Below are 22,690 nucleotides of genomic sequence, written 5' to 3'. Positions count from 1 at the left end.
AACAACGTTTTTTTTTGGGAAGTTAACTTTTTGTTGTTGGATCTTCACCAACTTACTTGGATATATCTTGTTGCATGTTTTTCAATGAGGTGTGATTTTCACTTATTCTTGTAACATTTTTTAAATTAGTTTAGTTAATAGGATATTTGTGGGAGGAGTTGCTATTTTTTTAATATCTTTTAATGTCTCGTATTAATTTTTCCTAATAAATTACACATAAAAATTTAATCCTTCTGGCTCAAGGGAATCCTGAAAGTACTAAAAAACACCCAAGACCATGACAGTGAAATCTGTGTGGCTTATTTGATGAACACATCTCACAAATTATGCCTGAGAATTATTAACTAACTTGTGAAAAAATTCATGCTTAAATGCATTAATGTTCAATCTATAGCAGAAAAATGGAAATTTTTTACTTATATCAGATTAAACTGTCAGAACTCCAGGGAAAATTTAAGTCTACTCTGCAAGAAACCAAAGTCCACACATAGCACAACACCTAATTTAATCTACTCCATCAAGAAAGTAAAATCCAACTATGTGGGCTACATGGCTAACAAAAAATAATCAAGTGGATAATGGATAACAGAGAGTTACTCCAATACAAAATTCAGAGCACACACCTCTTTGAAATCATTAGAGCGTTATGTGCAGGTAATATATTACATCCACCGTTTATGGGTCTTCAAACACTGCTGAAGAGGTGGGATCTTGCAGTGTGACTCAATGTGACCTTGTGGAGCTGAAATAAATACAAAGAATATATACATATTTAAACTACTATTTTCCCTAAAATGGTCTCATGTGCAGGTTGTATCTTTATAAGTGAAGAATAAATTTGACATATAAGTTGACCAAGTTGACCACATATGTAGTTTGTTTACTCTTTTACTGACTTACAAGCTATTGGCATCGATTCAGCAGGTAGCCTTCCTGTAAGAGAAGCTCGCCTAGCCAGGCCACCAGTAAGTGATTGCCTCCTGGGAGAAGGATGGTTTTGTTCACCACTTGAGAATCTGCGGCTAACATTGGAGATTGGAGATGATGATTCCACTTGCTTTGGGCTTCTGGTTTGCAAACACAAAGAAAATCAACCAACTGAAAAATTTACTAATAACCTGTCGATGTCCACATCATGATGACCCTTAATGTTCTATAAATATTACCTTCTTTCACTGCCATTCATGAATTTTCCAAATGTCTGGAGTGACTTCTTGATGTTTGAAGACTTTTTGGATGCTGTCACAATAACATTTAGTTTCTTGGCCTCTGATTTCACTTGTTCTGAAGGTATATTGTACCCCTTACTTGGGTGTTCAGGTGTTCTAGGAGGGAGATTAGTCTTCGGAGTTTGAATTATGTCAACAGTCTTCCCATTCAAACTGTGTCGACGGTTATTTCCCCTGCCAATTGATTTGCCAATTAGCATCTCGGTATTGTTGACTTTCACCTTATTGCCAGTATAAAGAATTTCCCCAAGAGAAACTATTCCCAGATTAGAAATATTATTATGGTCCTGCAGTCAAAAGTAAAGCAATTAAGACAATTTGGTGTAACTCAAAGGAGAAAAATGCAAGGTAGACAAGATCATTAAAGTGTACCTGCATTCTGTTTATTCCATCTTTCAACTGCTCAGTATTTCTCCGTCCAGGACCATCAAGACTTAATCGGCTTGAGCGCACTGGTGTTTTTTCTATCTTTGTTTTATGCTTCTCAAACATAAGTGGAGATACCTTCACACTCTCTGTGTTCCGTAGTTCAGCTTCTTTTCTTGCTAATGCTTTCTTCAAGCTATCTACCTGCACAGAGAGAATGTGTATTTAAAACCCTAAATAAAATACAGATTCTTTTACCTGGACTGCTATATGTTGTTGAGAAAAGGAACCATTGGTATAAATTTTAGAGCACATTTCATATCCATATCCTCAATTTGAGAATTCCTCCTTTGAATTTCTTAACATAGATGATATACCTGTTCTTTAAGCTCACGGACTTCTGCACTTTCTTTGTTTACACGAGCAGCGCCAAGTTCAACAGTAGCTACCCTTTCAGCAAATTTAAGAGTGCTAAGTGTCTCTCCATAAGAATCCAATTCAGGACTTATGTGCACAAACATCAGGGTCTTTGCCTGACCCCCTGGTATAAAAAATTGTATGCTACAGAGTGTTATAATAGATTCAAAAGAGAAACCAAACATAAAGGGGAAACTAAATATTCATTATAGGTAAATTTATGGCACCTAAGGAATCTTGAAGCAATTGAGTCAACTTGCTGTTTCGATATGGTACATGTGAATTTTTCTGTGCCAGTGATGCAATCACATCTCCTAGAGCTGAAAGAGACTTGTTGATGTGTTGGGCCTCCTTCAACCGATCTCCAGTTACCTCAGATTTGTCCACCCTTTCACTTCCAGCGAGGTCAACTAAATGTAGGCAGCTATGAAGGGTGCATCCAGAAACACAATCTGTGCCTTGCACGTGCACAGTCAATACACTGCAAAGAAAACTCTTAGAACTGGCCTCAAACAAAATATGTAAATTTAGTTACTCACTTATCACACAAATGGAACAATTTCTCCAACCTGTGAGAACGGCTGCTGCGGTCATTGAGGGCAGTTGAGCTAACAGTGCGATTCTTTTGGCCAATATTCATCAAGTCTAAGACATCAGATGTGGAATTAACCGGCAAAACACTAGCATCTGGTACATTAAAGCCTTTGTGTCCATTATTTCGAATATCTAATTTGCAGGGGATTAAGGATTACCAATGCAACATTAAATTTATGTGTGTATAGCCAATCAAAAGAACAGTATCAATTTTACAAAAATGCAGCACAAGGATATTTCTTGTTTGAGGCATCTGTGCCAAGAAGATCTCTCACTTGTTCATTGTATATCTCTATCATTTGAACAGAAACCTCATACTTCGTCAAATCTTTCCTCTTCTGAGATATCTGGAAAAGGTCACTAAGTGCTCGATAGTTGACACCCATCTCCTTCTCAGAAGCACCTGTTGGTCCACTCTAAAGTTCAACAAATTAAAAAATGTTAGGACAAGACTGTGCTTTTGATTAGGAACCACAGGAGTACGACTTCTTTGTGAAAAACAATCAATTTGTAGAAGAATTTTATAAGATGCAGACCATGGTGTGTGTTTTCCCCGATCCTGTTTGACCATAAGCAAATATGCAGACATTGTAACCATCCATTACAGATCTGATCAATGGCCGTGTATCTAGATAAACATCCTCTGCCATTTCATAAACAATAATTAGTATATTTTATTAAATAAATTGAACAGAATTTGAAAGGGATGATGTAAACTATTTAAATCTTACCTTGTGTTGCTGAGGGCCCAAAAACCTTATTAAAATTGAACATCTTCATGGCATCTTTCCCAGCCTTTGATGTATTGACTATAACAAGTGACCCCTCTTCCCCAGGAAATCTCACTGTGCTTTGCAAACCAGAATCGGCTGCATGAGATGGTCTGACCCTGCAGTATACTCTAATGCTGCCTAAGCCCTCAGAACAGGAGCACAATTAGTGTCTAGATTTGTAATACAAAACAATTGATTGACAGTTTTCTCAAAAGGATTTTAAGGACATACCTTTGAGATCTTGTAGGGCATTATAAAGGTTCTTATTTTCTTCAACAACTCTATGATATCCAGAAGCAGAAATGGAAAGGCGTTGGACCTCATTTCCTGTAAAAGGTTTTAGAGCCAAATAAATTATAGTCATTTCTGAAGCCAATATTTAACTTGGTACATGGAATGCATAAAATTGTACTTTGTTTTGGTAACATACACATATAAGAATCATATGGTATATGTATAATTGGAAAGATGTTCCAACATCAACAAAAATGATACACACCCGATTAATAGCGATTGAGAATGTTCTATCCTTCTCTGACTTACCTAGTAATTCCCATTGCTTTTGTTGTTTGGTCTGCATTAACTGTACATCTTCCCTTGTTTTTTGTAATATAACTCGTATATCCTGAAAAGAAATGCAAATTTGAGAAAAATAAGCAAAAAAAAAAAACCAGTTATCATGCAACTAACAGCAATCATGACCCTATATTTTGAGACAGTGAAGATAGAACATAAAATTTTTGGCAAAAAAAACTCTTCTGAGAATTTAGATCCCCTTGACCACATTCTTGGAGACGGCATGCTTACCAGCTTATCAATAAGATCTAATTTAAGAGACTTAATTAGGTAAAAAGATGTGGCAAGTCCAAGGGGTTTAGCTTAGTTGGTTGAAGCAATGAGTTCACATTGTGTATAGACTCTGGTTCAAATCCCCTTGACCACATACTTGGAGACCACATGCTTACTAGCACATGTCAATTCTTGCATGTAAGTTGATGCTATATTTTTATACCTATGTTGTGATGGCACCATCCACAATTTTGAGCAAAGAGACAGTAAACTATACCCAATTGTACTAAACTTAAGCACTCCTTGACTGCTGCTAATGATTATAGCAACCAAGAGCATATAATAATTCTTTAGGATATTCCTTTGGGCCTATATTATACCTATGCTGATAACTGCCAAAGCAGAGTTAAGTTTAGACCAGTGCTTCAAGACTCACTTGAAAACCAGAAAGGCTTTTGAGCGACAAGATGGACAAGCTGAAATGCTAAAAACAGCTTCTGCTAGCAGGAACTGTCCTGACATTAAAAAAGCCAAAAGAAATTTAAAGCAAAGTAATAAAGAACCCTTGTTAGAAATGCCAACCTAAAATGGGATTTGGATTACAATTTTCACTTATCCACTATTGTAATCAATAAGGTTGAGGATCGCATGTGGGTTGATCATGCCTCCAAAGAAAAATAAACACAGACATAGAAGAAAAGATGCTGCGACTCCACAGGTATCATGGCTACAGGTCATCGAGAACATATCTCAATGCAAGTGTAAGAAAACACCATACTCCAAGACTATCATGTACTTTGTTTTGACTCTCGTGTACAATTTTCACTTATCCACTATTGTAATCAATGAGGTTGAGGATCGCATGTGGGTTGATCACACCTCCAAAGAAAAATAAAGACAGACAAAGAAGAAAAGATGTTGCTGACTCCACAGGTATCATGGCTACAGGTTACAATGACATCGAGAACATATCTAAATGCAAGTGCGAGAAACACCATACTCCAACAAGACTCTCGTGTACTTTGTTTTGACGCCAAGGACCAAGCATAACCTAATCAATAATTCCATACACCAAAAACACTAAAGAATATTCATTGTTTAAAAAACTCGTTTGCACTAGCTCAAATCCACTTTTGTACTCCCTTCTCAAATCCACTTTTGTACTCCCTTCTCTGAGTATACTTGTGCATACGAGCTGGCATGTAATTGATTAATGTTGTACATCTTAAAAGTTCATTCAAAGGGAAATATGGAAAAATATGTGCTTCCTTAAAGATGTCTATATTATCGTGCTATTTTCAAATTCTCAAGCTCGTAACAAGTTTTTTACCAAGCATTTATTCAATTGAGAAAAGTCATTTTCCAAGAATGTTCTGCGTGCAACAGGCATGAAACTAGCCTAGAAAAGTATGATAATTAAGAAACAAGCAAAAGTAGTTGCCTACACATAATGTTGCACATTACATCTATCACAAACAAATCTCAAGGAAATCATCTTGCACGTTTTTTGCCTTCATAAAAGAATATAAGGTAGCTCCCCATTGAAGAAAAATAATGGAAACATAACTCACCATGACTTCTTTTCTTTGGGCCTCTAAACGTATCTGAAACTCCTTATTTTTTTCCAAATGCTTTTGCATTGTTTTAGACTCCTCAATTTCTGATTCTGTAGAATTGGAACATTCCCAAGACTCTTCTTTCTGTAATTTTTTGATCTTTGCAAGCAAATTAAGTCAGTGAAACATATTAGATGACAAAATAGCTACAACATTTCTGTAAAAATGGAGTCTACTTAGGAATATATGAAAAGAAAGTGGGATTTCAGTTCTCTTTCTACTTCCTATAAAATATAAAAGGTTAACTATCAAATAAAATAAGGCATGTTCCTTTGAGGTTGCAAAAGAAAACTTATCAGACCGAATCAATATATTAGCAGATAACAAATTCAGAGAGTTGATATAAGCAAGCCAATATTCCAATTACATTTTACAAGATTTAAATAAAGCACCAGATTTATTATTGATACAAGATTTCTCTTATGTGAATTAATAATTCCAGTCACTTTTCCTAACTATGCAAATATCAACAACTTTTCTTGTGTTTTTTAATTTTCCAATAATTTTTTAGCAAGATAATAAAATGCATAAGAAACTAACCACTCAGAGGTTAGGCGATGCACCACCATCCATGCATTTCACTTTCTAAAAGCAAATCCTTGTTGCAGCCACGTAATAATGAGCTACTTGATTTTCACAGTCAATGCCTTCGTATGAACAGGTTATACACTGGTGGCAGTTTTCACTAGGGCCTTCCTCTTTTTACAATTATTAACTGGGGTTCATTCTTGAGCATCTTAGACAAGGCCAGCAGAGCGATGATGCCTAAAACACATGAACAGGTTATACTCTTAAGCACTAGAGGGATGACTACATAGTTTGACTACTGATTCTTTTGCTGACCTTGTAAGGTGGCTCAAACAAACATATTTGTCTCCCATCAGCTCCTTGTATAGAATACCATGTTAAAGGTAAGCATGGATTGTTTGGAGAATATATTGGTTGCTACTGCACTAAGGAATTACTTTCCATACTAGTCTAGGTAGGGTCAGAAAGGGCCTTATACTTTCTAGAACTATTTATTGGCCTACATTCCTAGGCATCTGAGACATGGTCAATAGGGTGATGACAATGCCTACATCTATGCCGCTGCAGCTCTATATTCCAGAGAATATATTCAGCCATGTGACAAGTATAACACAAGTTAAAAATTTAGCATATCTCTGATACTCTGATACTCCTCCAGTAAACAAGGAAAAGATCATAAGCTTCCCTATGTGTAAATGGGGAATTTGCCACTTATTCACAGAACCAAAAGACCGACGTTGAGACATATGTGGAAGATACTGTTGTAAATAAATATTTGTAAGCACTAGAAACTGGTATCCTGAATAAAAAGCCTGATTTGATACCAATCTTACAGTATTACCATTTACTTAAAAGACAGTTGAATTCCTCTCATGGATTTCACAAACCTGAGTTACATCCTATGCTAGCTGTCATCGTCCTCTCTCATTAGTCATGATACTTAGCCACAGACACATTTTCACGTTTTTGCAAATCAACAAAGCCATTTCTTAATTATAGAACATAATTTTAAAAAATTGTCTATGAAGCAGAAAATTCTAATTATTTTGCTCATGAAATGGCCAAGCATGGAACATATTTTGATTTTCTAGGACATTCATCTATCAAAGATTCCAACAAATTCAATCATTTACATTGAATGTTAATAAATAAGTTAATAACATGTTGCAGTGAATGATTGTAGTACCTCTGTTTGCTATTTTTTTAGTATAAGGCTCACATAATGAATATTGTTCAGTGAGATTTTAGGTACTCACCAGTGAATGCTTTTCTTGCTTTTCTTTAAGAGTTGCAAAAATAAGATTCATGATTGTTTCTGTTGAACCATTCTGCATGGCATGACAGAAAAGCATTAGTTCCACAAAAAGAGTGATTAGAAACTTTTGTAAAGAAAGCCAATGTAATTGACATTATTTTCCATCACAAAATTTGTACATCAGAAATGGCTATGTATAATATAGCTTTAAAAAATGCTCAATTTGATATGTATAACTAGGGATGAGGATGATTTTGTACCATATCATCTACAATCTAGGAAATTTTGTTATTCCTTGATTTGTAGGGTACAAGAAAATATGGATGAGGGAAAGTAAAATACCAGTGCTGCAGCTTGTAGCGGTTCAGAAAGGTTCTGGTCAATATTTTCCTTCGAACTCTCAATATCTACAACAAAACTCCTTAGCCAAGCTCCAATTAGGTCTGCCAACAATAAACATGCAATAAACAATCATGTGCTTCGGAAATGAAGTGATGTTCAATTCAGTCATTGCAAAACATGAAAGAACAGTGAAAAAAATGAGTCAATGAAGTTTAGTCACTTCATTACGAACAGGCTGTGATTATAAACCTTTAAAATTTGAGCTTTCAGTAAGTCTCTGGTCTACATCATCTTGTTGAATCTGTGCTGTCCTAGGACTACTTTCTATAACCTTCACTGTATCTACAACTTGCGGTTTTTCATATCCTGAAAGATCCAACTGCCTGCAATTATTTTGAATGGTACCATCTATTGGATTTGACAGGTTTTCAGAGCCCTTTGCAAGCATACAAGAAGAGGTACATTGAGGGGATCTTGCATTTCTGAGAAGCAGAGGGGACTTCAAAAGGCCTGTGTACTTCCAAGAACCATTTCCTCCAGATATTTTCCATTCATGGTAAGATTTCAAAGCCAAAATACAATCTACAATTTTTGTTGTAGAACCTGGTTGCATGCTCCCCTGAAAAAACAGCACTATTAGACAATGTAACAAAAGTATAGAGAACGCACTTGCTCAATTGGAATAATATTGGAATGAGCGTGCTCACTTGTTCCAAATCAGAAGCTTCAAATGTAGGCAATTTGAACTCCTCAACAGCTACAAGAAAATTTCTAACATTCTCAAAATATTGATAAGCAGATAAAGGTTGTCCTTCAGGACAAAGTGATGTTATATTTTCGACCACCTGCTTACCAATTATATACATTATTATGATGATAGTCAGCATAATAAAGCAGAAAAATAAATAAGAAAATTGAAAAATTATGAAAATATGAAGTGTTGATAATTGAATTTAACTAGTTAACAATGTGCTCCCACCTTAGGCACCGCTCCTGGCTGAACCTTATTAATTAAGCTACATAAGATTAGTCCATTTCTTAAGCACAGACGAAACTCTTCCTCAGATGGTTCACATGGCATGTTTGAAGGCTCAGCCATGCTTGTAATCCATGCTGCAGCTTGAAACCTTCTGCTTGCTGTGAAATGGTATACAGAAAAAAACTTATGATAACTCAGAATCCCAAGATGATGATATATATCTTTTGCAATAAACATCCATAGCAATGTGCCAAAATTGTGATGTGAAAATCAAAAGAATTAATAATATGAATATTACTATCAAAAGTTATCAGGGACTAGGCAAAAGACTAATTCAAATTAGAGGACAACATTGTCATCCAGATTACAAATATAGAACCGTAAGAAAGATGGCAGCACTAGTCAACAATCTGACAATAAACCAAAGATGCAAAGTAATGAATGCTTTAACACAAATAGCCAGTGTATCCATAAATTAATGATGATAATTGATAATTATGAGCTGCCAGAGAATAGACCACATTGATGAAAACAAGAATAATATTTCATCGGAGTACAGTAAATAGTTTTGATCAAAAAAAAATTCGGCATCATCCATACTAATTAACATGGCTGTATCAGTCAGTAAACTAGCAAATAAACAAAGATGTGTTTTGATGTATTTTTAAACATGGCCACTGAATCCATGATTTGATGACAACCACTTAATAAGTCAAAATTTTCCACAGGATAAACCAAGCTTCTTTTGGTTTAGAGTAGCGAAACTCTTTAATTGATGAGAACAACTATTGGATCAAGGTATCGTTTTGTAAGTGGATTTTGTCTATAGGAAAAAATGGATCCATAATATTCTTAGCCCCATTCTGACAGAAGATTTGTTTTCACATATAAGTATTAGTCAGTACGTTGCCAATAAGCTGGAGATATGATTTACAATATTCTTTGAGACATGCCTAATGTATCCACAAATTGAAGAAGATTGATGCATCTGCCAAAGATTACACCAATCCAATTATTCTCTAGTTTGATGAAATTACAAAAGAAACTGAGTGAAAGTGAGAGAAAAGAATCCTGGTTTTATTCAGACAGAAGATTTATTGGCCCATGGCGAGATTTGTCAGCAAAGTAGCAGCTTAATTTATTCTTTAACACACCGCCAATGTGTCCACAAATCAATCATGAGTGTTACAGCTACCAAAGAATAGATCAGTCTAGTTGTGTCAGAGCTCAATGAAGCGTGGCCACTGATAGAATAAGCATAGGTCTTATTGAAGAATCGTTAATATAAGTGGGTTAGTCGAATAGAAAATGACAGCATTTTTGTCAAGAAAGGTTATCAGTTAGCAACCCAGTAATAAACCAAAGATGTGGTTTCATGTGTTTTTCAACTCAAACATCCAATGCGTACAACTACTGAAGAATAGAAATGCTACTTATGGTCTAGCTCAGTAGACTTTCATAGAATGAAGAGTGGAAGTGGGTCTAATCCAATAGAAAATGCTAGTTATGAATCTTGGTCCCATTCTGGCAGAAAGATTGTTTTTACATTAGATATCAATTAAATAAAGATTCAGAGTGCTCCCCTTTCGAACAAAAACTAAACACAAGTCCAAATGGGGCACATGGTAGGGTTGTTACTGCTGCCAGGGAACACTCCAGTTTCAATAAAAATTACATCTCACACAAAATTGGATACTAATGGTCTCACGAATCAAACATTCATTTAAAGGTAAAACTGAGTTCACGGCTATTAGTAACTCAAAATTGCTGAGCTCATAGACCCAAAAAGAAACACCCAAATCGAATATCCAAAACCTTGCCTGCTTCTATGTCAAACATTCCTTTGAAGGTAAAGCTAAGCTCATGGCTATATGAAAGTAATGCCCAAAATTGCCAAGCTGATAGCCAAAAAGAAAGGAATACCCAATTCAAAGATCAAAACCATCATGGCAATGCCTTACCTGCTTCTTCTGCCTTTCTTCTGCCGACCTCGTCCATGGTATTAGCATTTGAAGAACACCCAAATGAATCATGCCTTCTATGAGAAAAGGGGCGCCTATATGAAGCCATTGTAGCAGGGCCATCTGGTGTTGAGGCAGCCATTGCAATATCTTCAGGGGGAACAAGAACCCAACAGTAATCTCTGTAAGTTGCAATGCAAACTCAACAGGCCCAATTTAGCAGGTGGGCATTCAAATGTCTTTTGTTTACTATGGGTATTTCGTCTCTGCTTTTATTTGCTCGCCATTTTTGCAGTGCAATCGACTGTCAACGGGAAATTTATTATCCAACGGTCGATTACAGTGGAGTGGAGCCCTGTCATTCAAAATATCATCAATAAGGCTGCAAGTTTTGTATGAGACCTTGCCTAGGTTCGGACCGAAGCTCTTAGGCTCGGAATTTTGGGCTTCAAATTTGAATTACAGTCAGGCTCGGCATCCGGGTCTGCTTTCGTCACGCAAATCAAGGAGATGGAGACGTGGACGGTCGCGATCTCTTGTGAAGTGAGATTTTGTGGGCCCTGCCCAAGTTGGGAATTGTTCTAGTACGTTGTATGCTCTGGTTTGGAAAGGACCACTTTATTTTGTGTTTTGCTATTATTATAGTGTGCAAGTTATTATTATTATTATTATTACGTTATGAAATTACTGTTGTTTTGTAAAAATAATTGTATAATTATGATACTTATGTTTTATATAAGTTATTTATAAATCTAAAAATAGATCATTCAAAACACCTTTCCTTTTCTTCTTTATAGGTCAACTATGTTCAATCAAGAAGTATTGGGACATTAATTTTAATTAAATGAGGTAAATTAATTGATTATGAATCATTATATTATTTTAACCTATGGATATATAATATTTTTTCATTAAACAAAGTAAATTAATTGAATAAAAATGAAAATATTTATTTAAACTAGCATACATATCTTAGATACATCTATGGAAGTTTAATTATAAGGAAAAAAATTAAATAGGGTAAACTAATTGATTATAAGTGAGGGCATTATTTTAAACTAACGATTAAGAAAATAAAAGAATATGTGTGTATCGATGGATATCAACATTTGGAGTGAAACTATAGCCAATAGTTAAGTACTAAGGGATATCCCCCTCATTACTTATAACATAAATGAGTATATTAATATAAAATTAATTGATTATAAAAGAATTTTATTTTAAACTAACATTAATATCTTAAATGTATTTAAACCTAACAATAAAGAAGAATCAAATTTGAATTTAAAAAGTACACTAGTTGTATGTAAATGAGTATATTATTAAGCTAACATAATATCTTCAATACACCCAAAGTTTAATAGTAATTTTTTTATTTAATAAAGTAAATAAATTGATTATAAATGAATGTATTTATTTTAAAATAACATAACTATCTTCAATACACTATCTAAGTCTCACACTAAAGATAAGCATATACACATACATGTCTTAAATATAATCTCTATATTATTGTTAGATTTAAGAACTAAAGGACTAGTGTTGGGATGGTTAAGGTGCATATTAGTCATTGTGGTTGTTGTTTAGCCACTTGACATAAAAATTTAAAAAACAACTAAATAGAGAAAAATGATTATAAATGGTTATATTTGTTTTAAACTAACATAGATTGTCTTCAATACATCTATCCATGTCTAAAGATATATAAATATTTAGTTTTAATTTTCCATGTATCAACTCAATAGAGGTAACTAATGAAGGGTACTCCCCTTAATACCACAAATACATAACAAAAATAGAGAAACAACAATAATTTGCAACAACAAAAAATCGGCTTCTTATTATCTCCAAAAGTATGGAATTGCAAATTTCAAAATACAACATGTGAAGTCACTTGGGTGTTTCCCTTACAATATTTTGTATGGGTGAGCCACAAATAATCACCCAAAATTATCCTAGACAGTCCTATGGGCCTTCTTTGTAAAGGTAATTTTCCACCGCCCAGGAAGGTTCTAGATATTTAGCCCTAACCCTTGAGGTCAACCAACCCTAAAATTATTTTTATTTTTTATATTTATTATATTAAAGTTGGCTCAAAATAGTTTTTACTTATAATTTTAGGTTGGTTAACTTCCAGAGGCCAGAACTTTTTAACTATAGCTCTGATTGGCTATTATAGCCACGCTGAGGAATAAAATCTCTCAGTCTACAATGCTTTAACAAGGTAAGCATTGTCAGTTAGGGTTTGACCTCATCTTGGAGCCTTTAAGGCCTTCAAAATTGAGCTCAAATATTGTGTATTCACCAATACACATGGTATGGCAATGAAACTCAACTAGAAGGTTGATATATCTACAGTGAACCTCAACTTGTGAAATCAAAACATTTTGAGTTTATATGACTAACTTACTAAAAATAGTAAGTTTCCACAAATAGCAACTCTGCATTGAAACAACCCTTATTGAAAAAGATAGAAATACAAATTTTTGGGTAATGCAATATTGCCCTTACACCTAGCATGCTCCTGCATCAAACACCTGAGATAATTTGAGAAGTGGCCTTATCACATCTCATGTGTTCAAAGGAAAACCAAGATGATTAACCTCATCCCTTGTCAGCCATGATGAATCTTCTACGTGTTGTCCTTCCATTTGACCATATATTCTTCATATGTCCTATTCCTTGTGCTTTTGCTAACATGATTGTCTAGTATATGTTCAATGCCTTTTGTAGCTATAGAAGTTGTCAAAATACTCCACTATACTTATATGACCATATCTTCAACACATCCTTCATGATATTATATCACCTAGTTTAGTAGTGCAAATTGAATACTAACTAATAAAGAAAGCATTAACACAACTAAAGCAGTTAACACTTAAGATAGGACTGATTGTTATCACCACAAAAGGAAGAAAACCAAGAATGGTAGGCTCCTAATGGTATAACATCATGATGCAATAGATTTGTCCCTAATTTAAGGTGTGTATGCTCACAAGATATGCTCAAGCTTTAGATAGATGGGTGGAGTGAATGAAGCAAGGTTTCAACAATGGATTCATAGAGTGATTCCAACATTATAATGGTATTTTGGTAGTTTATGAGCTCTCAAAATAGCATTATAACTTTGCATGAAAGGTGGATGATTTTGTGAAGGGAGGAGGTTTAATTTATAGGCCAAGGGTTGGAGGAATGGAGGGTCAAGATGTCAAGATGATGAGATGGTGAGGGAGGGTCAAGATGCACTCAAAAGGGAGCACATGGATTGTGCTTGTTTAGCACCAATGGGGAGGTGACAAGTGTCACAAGGAGAATGAGTGTGAGAGGATAAGATAAGGGTTGGTCAAAGGCTTGATGAAGGTGGTTGAGTATGTAAGAGGGATGTAAGAGTCATTAAGAGAGGTGTAAGAGATATTTTGGGGATGTAAGAGGTGTGGTTGAGTTTGTTGACTTTGGCTTGGGTTAGCAAGTCTTAACCCATGTTTATGATTGTGCACATGATTAGAAGGGGATTAGGATTAGCTTAGAAGGGGGGTTAGTGGGTAAGTGATTTAGCTTTGATGGGATGGGTTAGTTAGGAGGCTAAGTGAGGTTAGTATGGGTGAATGGGTTGGATTAGGGGTTAGGATAGGGTTTAGGAAAGGTTTTTATGATTTTAGATATTTTATTAAATGTTTTATTCAGTAAAATGGGAGTATGGAATTAAATTGAATAGAATTGATGATTTATCCAATTTAATAGAGGAATTGGGATTTAATTGATAAATTGATTTTGGGTGATCATTTGATTTTATGAATTGGACTATAGTTAATTTAATTAATTAATTAACTAGGGGATGACAATTAATTAATTAAATAGTAAATATTTAATCAATAATATCTTAGGAGATGACTAAATATGATTACTTATTAATGTAATCATATTTACATTTTGCCCCTCTTTAACATAGTGTTGAAACAACACTATTTCAAAGAAGTTCAAACATAAATGACATGAAGAAGACTTTTTGCAGCAACATGTTTGCCCCAATTTCAAGTAGAAGAGGAGAGAATGGACTGCGTGATGCCCCCTTAAGAAGACGGCGGGGAAAGAAAAAGCATCACAACGACTTCTTGAAAAATGACGGTAAGCGGGGAAGTGCCCAGAAGGCATGGAAGAGGGAAAAAAGCGAGGGGGCAAGGAAAAACAATAGTGTTGGAGGACCTATAGGGGCAACTGGGGGGGGCTATAAGGGGTGAGAAGGGGGCTAGAATGGGTCATTTGCATCCAAATTGATGAGGATATATTGCTGGTAGGAGCTCTGCATTGGAGATTACGATGGTGGGTATTGGGCAACTAGATCACCGAGCAGACATAGTGCGACGAGTACAAGTATGGGGGACACCTGATCGATCAGTAGGGTCTAAAACCTCTCTTTGATTATTTGTTATATGTTTTTTATTGCATTCCTACGAAAGTGAAAATGTGATCCCGTAGACACGGGTCAAACAGGAATGCGAGCGGGATCGTGATCCCACAAAACTCGTAGAGACAACTAGGAAATTTGTGGCTTAGGGGCAATTTTGGTGGGATCGCGATCCGGGGGGGGGGGAGTTCATGGGAGATCATGGGTAAACCTACCCGATCGCGTCCCCACGAAATAGAACGTGATACAGTCGACAAGGACGCTTTCTCGTTGGCAGAGGGGTCAAAGCAAAGATGGGGTTGGGTTGACCGAGGTGGAGAAAGGGAAAACGCAATACCACGAGATAAGTGGTCTGTAGGTTCATTGGTGTTAGCTAGCACGAGAATGTGCAAGCGGGAATGAAAGTTAAATGAGAAGAACTAGGAAAAGTCAACATTGCAATCTTGCAGGAATATAAACCAATGGGAACGCGAGGGGCTAGATTCACGAGAACGCAGGATGGGGGCGAAAAAGAAGCAAAAAGAAAGCTAGGGGGGGAAGGGAGGGTGTGAGGATTATACTTCAACATAGAATGCTGACATCTGAGTTGGTTTGTGGTGTGTAGTGGTCCTTGGAGGCTTTAGTATCGTGGGAGTGGTGAGCAGCAGTGTTGCATGTAGGTGAGATGCTGACGCTCGTGGATTGGGCGAGGATTGAGGTGATCAGATTGGGCTACCTAGCGAGGTTGCCCCATACCCACACATACATGGCAATGGTCATAGCCCTGTGCAAGCAACGGCACAACGAGACGACGACCTTCCATCTGCCTACTAGGGAGATAATGGTGACATTAGAGGATGTGTACCACATTTTTAGACTACTGGTATGGGGGATGCCCATGATGGTGATGAGAGAGATGACAACTGAGGCAGTTGTGCAGGGATTGATGGGACCTGGAGTTGAGTTCAGGATCCGGCGAGGACGAGCATCTGGATCGTGTGGCACCAGAGAGGCAGATTTACTTCTATGTGTTGGGGCTCGTTTCGGGGTACATTGCCCCAGATACAAGTGGCACAGGAGTTACTTTGGCACTAATCCCAATGGTTATGCAGATAGTGGATGCAGGACACCTAGCTACATGGGGGTCTTTGATGTTGACCGAGCTGTATAGGGACCATCATCAAATAGTATACCAGGGTAGTGGGCGGTAGGGAAGGAGCATTGGTTTCCCGACATTGCTGCAGGTGTGGGCATGGGAGCATATTGTCATACTCAAGCCATTGGGGCACAAAGAGAGGTAGGTAGAAGAGCCAGTGGCATAGAGCTGGGCTGAGTCATTGACATACCATCACACAGATTCATTGGACTATTGGAGAGTCTGCATTAATGAGATAGTGACAGTGGTGTAGAGGCGCTACATGGGCCTAAGACCGTGGGTGGAGGATGGAGAGCTACTGCCATATACGATATCTCCATGCTTTGTGTTTGGTCGGTGGGCTTACATAGCAGAGCAGTGTAGGCCGGACAGGGTGCTATGACAGTTTGGATGGCGACAAATGACTCTAGGGGAGCTGAACTAGTATTAGCGTGTGACACGTGAGCTAGTATCGATGTACAAGCTAGCCCTTTCGAGAGATGGTTTGCTGAGGGCATGGCTAGAGTTGGAGCCATAGTAGTGGGATTGGTTCGGTAAGGCAACAGATGTGGGTGCCACACAGGAGTACCGAGATACCTTTGTGTGACCAAGACTAGTGGGCTGAGCACAGGCTACTAGGACAGCAATGGTGGTGGGGGAGCTAGCTCGGGCAGTACGACAGGGGAGATATGTGGCGAGGGGATTACGACAGTAGGCAGAGGCCATTATAGAGGAGGAGGGGCCAGCTTGACAAAGGCAGAGGGTAGGGAGACAAGAGAGAGGAGCTCAGATAGAGAGAGGAGGAGAGGAGAGAGCGGAGGAGAGGGAGGCAAAGCCTGTAAGAGGTGGATAGGAGAGAGTAGAGGAGAGGAGGTTGTAAAGGGAGAGGGAGTAGAGGCCATAGAGGCCAGCAGGGGGTGATGGAGGAGGGTTGGTAGCAGGGGGAGAGGGTGGTGGATGGGCAGCCTGGTATGCTTCATTACAGCAGACACACGATATGACTAGCCAGCTACTCTACGATACACAGCAGAAGTGGGATCAGCTCCGTATAGAGCGAGATCAGTTGCGGCAGGAGCGGGATGTAGCATAGGGGTAGGCTGATAGGGCAGGTATAGAGGTGGGGAGGCTATAGACAAAGGTGGGGCAAATGGAGAGTAGGTTGGATGTGGTGAGCCTGGAGAGGCAGGCGGTACAGGCGAGGTTAAATGCCTTACAGCAGGAGTGAGATCAGCTGGTGGTAGAGGTGGTGACCCTATGGGTACAAGGAGCAATGGGAGGAGGGATGGATTAGGTGAGGTGACTTCGAGCTAAGGTGGAGGATCTGAGGGAGAGGGCCAGATTCTATCGGGGTCGATATCACATAGCGGTCCCAGCAAACCAGATAGAGCACTATAGATGGCCAACATGGTCGGGGATAGCTAGGACCCATACAGGTATGCAGGGAGGAGGGGAGAGTGGATGGAGCACTAGAGGGGAGAGTATGGGTAGGTCGCAACACACTGGCAAAGTCATAGTACAGGACAGAGCTAGAGGTGGGGGACAGGAGAGATGAGGCAGAGAGTTCAAGGACAGGAGGGGGATTGATGAGGCCACCACCTCCACCACTAGGAACACCAAGGGCAGGGGGGATGTAGAGGAGTCAGATGAGTCAGATCAATGACTAGTGATAGGTTGGATTTTTGTTTGCATGATGAGCATGTTGCCCAAATCAACAGGTTTTGAGAGATATGGATATTTTGTGCGGGCACAGACCCATTTGTATGATATGGACATTATATATCAGGACTTTGATGGACTGTATTTTTTCATTCTTTCATTGATTTATTTTGGATGGGATTATATATATAGAGTTGATCATTCTTTGGGGTGGGATATGTGTTATGGACTTCTAATGACATGAGCATTGTTGATGATGTATGTTTAGATTGATATGTGTGATGTGTAGGATGTGATTATTGATGATGTTGTTGATGTTTTGTGATGCAGGATGTGATCGGTGATGAGAGATATGATGTTGCTAACCGTTTATAATGTAGGATGTGATAGATGATGAGAGATATGATGTTGCTAACAGTTTATGGTGTAGGATGTGATTTACTATGATGAGAGATATGATTTTGCTAACAATTTATGATGCAGGATGTGGTTTACAATGATGAGAGATATGATGTGATGTGATTTTATCTATGATATCTCAGATGTGATGTGAGACATTTTGATGTGACTCGTGATGATGTGATTTATGATATGTTAGATATGTGGTGATATGTTTTGATGTGATCCTTAATGATGTGATTTCTGTTATGATATGTTTTGATATGCTATTTTTATGATGATGAGAATGTCAAATAATATTCAAATAAACACAACTAAAAGATAAGTGACAAATATAAAATGAATCACCAACTAATGGATAAATAGGAAATATATGATGTTTAAAATGAACAAAATATAAAGGATAAACATGAGATTTATGATATGTGAACAAAAACAAAATGAAAGATGAATAACAATGTTTGTGAAATGAACTACAAACGAATGATGAATTACAGATCTAAAATGAAGCACAAACTAAAGAATGAACTATCATGAAGCACAAACTAATGATGAACTATCTCACTAAGATGAAAATGAGAAACTCATGATATGCTTAAAAATGGAAACAAACTAATGATGAACTATCACACTATGATGAAAATGAAAAATTTATGATATGCTTAAAAATGGAAACAAACTAAAAGATATATCTGAGACTTATGATAAGCATGTGAGGGTATAAGAGAGATCTAAGGTATGATAAAAGGATACAAGCTATGATAAGACAACATGCTAGATTCTAGGAGAAACATGACAAATCAGGATGGTGGTATTAGGATAGTGATCTATGATAGGAGATACTGACTCTAAGGAGAAAGATGTTGGAGCATGAGTGACCAACAAACTCGCAGTCAGGAGGATAGTGATGATTAGGGCTAGGATAGTGATTTATGATAGGGATCACATCATGATGAGAATGAACAAGAGTTAATGGTCGAGGATTTGAATCAAACGATTATGAGGGTGGAAAAAGCAAGAGTTCAAGGGAGAGAGGTGATGAAAAGGAGGAGGATACTAGGGGTTATAATAAATGTGAAGTGTAGGGGAAGCTTGAGCACGGGGTACTTCGTGAGGAAGTACCACTATGTAGTGTGAGCACTTTGTTTGATATAGGATTTTAGGGATCTACCAAGGTTACTAAGAATGTCAAAGCCTCATTTCCAAAATTCCATAGGACTAACTCAAACAGGCACACAAGGATTGCCCCAGCATCACACATGAGTCTCGGAGAGATCAGTGTAGGAGTGATGCTAGGTGATCCACAAGCAAACAATATTACCCAAGTGCACCATGTTTTATCGAGAAACAAAAACATGTTTGAAATATGCAAGGATAATATATGACTGACTCTCAAGCAAAAAAAAGATTGTGATCAAAACCATGCCCCTAAGTTGCCCTTGTCAAAATACACTGTGATATGAAATGATCATGGCAATCTTGAGGAGGAAACAACAAAAGATACGTGGAAGTGATAAAAAAAAAAGTGTAAAGAAACCAAAGATTTTGCAAAGTGAAAAAGTAACCTTTTTCTAAAGAGATCAACTAATGATCTATTGACAGGTTAGGGACACAAGACATTGCAACAAGGCCTGGATAGTATGTACAAGTATGACTATATAATGACATGGGAACTCTAGACCAAAAGAAATGGTAGTAGATATGTACATGATGAGGGAAAGCTCAGGATAAGAAGATAACATTGCTATGATACAAGGATTAGTGTACAGGTGGGGTTTATGTAAAGTGTGATTTATGTACAAGGGTCAAGATACTATTGTATTTACATGGGTAGGGTACATATGATACAAGGATTAGTGTAGGGGTATGAGACACAAAGTTGTATGGGCTTTATATGCTACATATGGTAAATTACAAGGATGAAAAGCACTTGATAAGATACATGCGGTAGAGTACAACGGTAGAATACATCGGGTATGATACATAGGATGCTATAATACAAGAGTGAGGTGGGATGTTGCAAACTACAAAGTGTTGGAGGATGATGCTAACGAAGCATGGTAAAAGGAAAAACTATGAGGAACACCTTGAAAAGACAGGGAGTGGGTGATGTGCTATGGAGTGGTGATACGGGGGAGGGGTGTGTGAAAATGATAGATAATGAAAAAGTTGTAGTACACCTGGTGCCTATTTGCTAGGTTTTCACCAGGGACCTATCCAAGGTGCTTGAATTGCCAAGTTTTTACCATTGGATGCTTATTTTTCTTTGCCTGTTTTTGATTTGCAAATTTTGCCCTCAAGCGTAAAATTTCTTAAGGTGAATAATGTTGGTGGATCATTCAGGACTTCACCTTCAAGGGTAGATAACTGATAGGCTCCCGAGCCAAAAGATGTCGTGACTACATAGGGACCAATCCATGTGGGCTCGAACTTGCCTTTCTTTTCTCTATCAGCCTGAACCTTCATATTTTCTTTAAGGACCATGTCACCTTCCTAAAAACTGTGCGGATGGATTTTTCTGTTGAAATTGCGCTGGAGGTAACTTTGATAGACCATGAGGTGGTCATAGGCCTGTTGCCTTTTTTCATCAAGTAGATCAAGCTGAGTAAGTCGAGCCACTCTATACTCTTCATCAAATATCTAACCTCATAGAGAAAGCAGAGAGATGGGAGTTCAACTTCAATAGGTAGGAATGCTTCAGCACCATAGACCAAGGAGTATGGAGTTGTGCCAGTGGCTGTATGGAATGAAGTGCAGTATGCCCATAGGGTGGGATTGATTTGCAAATGCCAATCATGGCCGGAGTCATTAACAACTTTCTTAAGGATTCTAAGTAGGGTTTTATTAGTTTCCTCCACCTAACCATTACCTTGTGGGAAATACGGGCTAGAAAAGTGGTGATGTATGTGAAGGGAAGTGCACAATTCCTCCATATTTAGGTTTTCAAAATTCCCCCCATGGTCCATGAAAATGGTGGTCGGGATGCCAAAGCGACATATGATATGATATAGGATAAATTTGGACACCTAAACTCTCATGGCAGTAATAAGGGGAACTACTTCTACCCACTTAGTGAAATAGTCAGTGGTGGTGATTATGCACTTGTGCCCTTCTGAAGAAAGTGGTGTAATAAGGCCAACGAGATCAAAGCCCCAATAGGCAAAAGTCCATGGTGGTGCAATGGGTTGCAAGTCCTATGCTAGAGCTTGAAACAAATTATCATGTTGTTGACAAGGTAAACATTGTTTCACAAATTCACATGCATCATGTTCTAGAGTAGGCCAATAGTATCCAGCCTGAAGGATCTGCTTTACTAGCACCATCTTGCTCGTGTTAGCACCACAAAGTCTAGTGTGTATCTCTTTAAGAGCCATTGCAGCCTCATTTTGATCTAAACATCTTGAGAGAGTATCATGATAACCACGATGATATAGGGTTTGGGTGATGATAGTGTAACGGGAAGCTCTGTGAATAAGGTTTTAGCATTGGGTTCATGTGAGGTGAGGAGATATGATACCATTTAGTAGGTAAGTGTGAAATTCATGGTACCATGGAGATTGGGGACCAACCAAGATACAAACCTGTGTTGATTCATCATTTCCATATGCAAGTTCGTTTAGCTGCTTAACCAAGAATTCATATTGCGTAGCTTCACACGTCATTTCCAAGAGAGAACCAATAGTAGCCATGGCATCAGCTACCTTATTCTGAAGTCTAGGTACCTGTATGAATTGGATATGAGTAAAATGCTCTTTTAATTGGTCAACCAGATCTTTAGAAGGTAGTAGCTTGTCATCCTTGGTCTAATATTCAGTCAACGCTTGTTTGATGATAAGCTGAGAATCACCATAGACTTGAAGCTTCGTGATATTCCATTCAATGGCAATTTTGAGTCCTACAACAAGGGCCTCATACTCTGCAATGTTATTGGTACACCAAAATTGTAGCTTGAAAGACTCAGGAATATAATTGCCTTGAGGTGTAACCAAGAGTATGCCCGCGCTAGAGCCATGAGATGTATAGGAGCCATCAAAATATAACTTCCAGAGGGATTGTTCTTCTATCAAACATAGGTGTTCATCTGGAAATTCCATGATGAGTGGGTGATCTACAACTAAGGGTGCATCAGCCAAGTGATCTATAATAGCCTAGCCTTTAATGGCCTTTCTGTCAATACAGTGAATATCAAACTCACTGAGAAGCATAACCCATTTTGCCAGGCATCTGGTGAGTACTGTGCGAGAGAGCATATATTTCAATGGATCAA

General features: G+C 37.7%; 1 protein-coding gene across 2 annotated transcripts; it reads right to left on the bottom strand.

Annotated features, from left to right (window-relative positions):
* Positions 1-554: 554 nt before the first annotated feature.
* LOC149542185 (kinesin-like protein KIN-14L) lies at positions 555-11,213 on the bottom strand. Of its 2 annotated transcripts, none has more exons than XM_089797208.1 (19): positions 10,850-11,213; positions 8,889-9,046; positions 8,617-8,754; positions 8,159-8,528; positions 7,910-8,010; positions 7,569-7,640; positions 5,740-5,883; positions 3,923-4,004; positions 3,611-3,706; positions 3,338-3,517; positions 3,143-3,249; positions 2,836-3,022; positions 2,582-2,738; positions 2,240-2,493; positions 1,973-2,136; positions 1,602-1,799; positions 1,167-1,516; positions 901-1,067; positions 555-742 (listed from the first exon to the last, which is right to left on the bottom strand). In XM_089797208.1, the coding sequence occupies exons 1-19, from the start codon at positions 10,989-10,991 to the stop codon at positions 663-665; spliced, it is 3,147 nt and encodes a 1,048-aa protein (XP_089653334.1). In that variant the 5' UTR covers positions 10,992-11,213; the 3' UTR covers positions 555-662. The 2 variants fall into 2 exon arrangements, with proteins under 2 accessions (XP_089653334.1, XP_089653335.1); XM_089797209.1 differs by having other exon boundaries at positions 2,582-2,745; positions 2,846-3,022.
* Between the last annotated feature and the right edge of the window lie 11,477 nt (positions 11,214-22,690).

This window comes from Cupressus sempervirens, chromosome 8, assembly GCF_028749045.1.
Source record: "Cupressus sempervirens isolate cs-2001-9-10 chromosome 8, ASM2874904v1, whole genome shotgun sequence".
NCBI classification, from domain to species: Eukaryota; Viridiplantae; Streptophyta; class Pinopsida; order Cupressales; family Cupressaceae; genus Cupressus; species Cupressus sempervirens.
The sequence above is the reverse complement of the archived record's forward strand: the minus strand, read 5'-3'. Positions and strand labels throughout refer to the sequence as shown.

Coding starts and splice junctions, on each gene's coding strand:
- LOC149542185 (XM_089797208.1), bottom strand. CDS start 10,991: ATGGCTGCCTCAACACCAGATGGCCCTGCTACAATGGCTTCATATAGG. Junction 4,005..5,739: donor CCCAAAGAAAAGAAGTCATG/GTGAGTTATGTT, acceptor ATTTCTTTTCAG/GATATACGAGTTATATTACA. Junction 1,068..1,166: donor ATGAATGGCAGTGAAAGAAG/GTAATATTTATA, acceptor TTTGCAAACCAG/AAGCCCAAAGCAAGTGGAAT.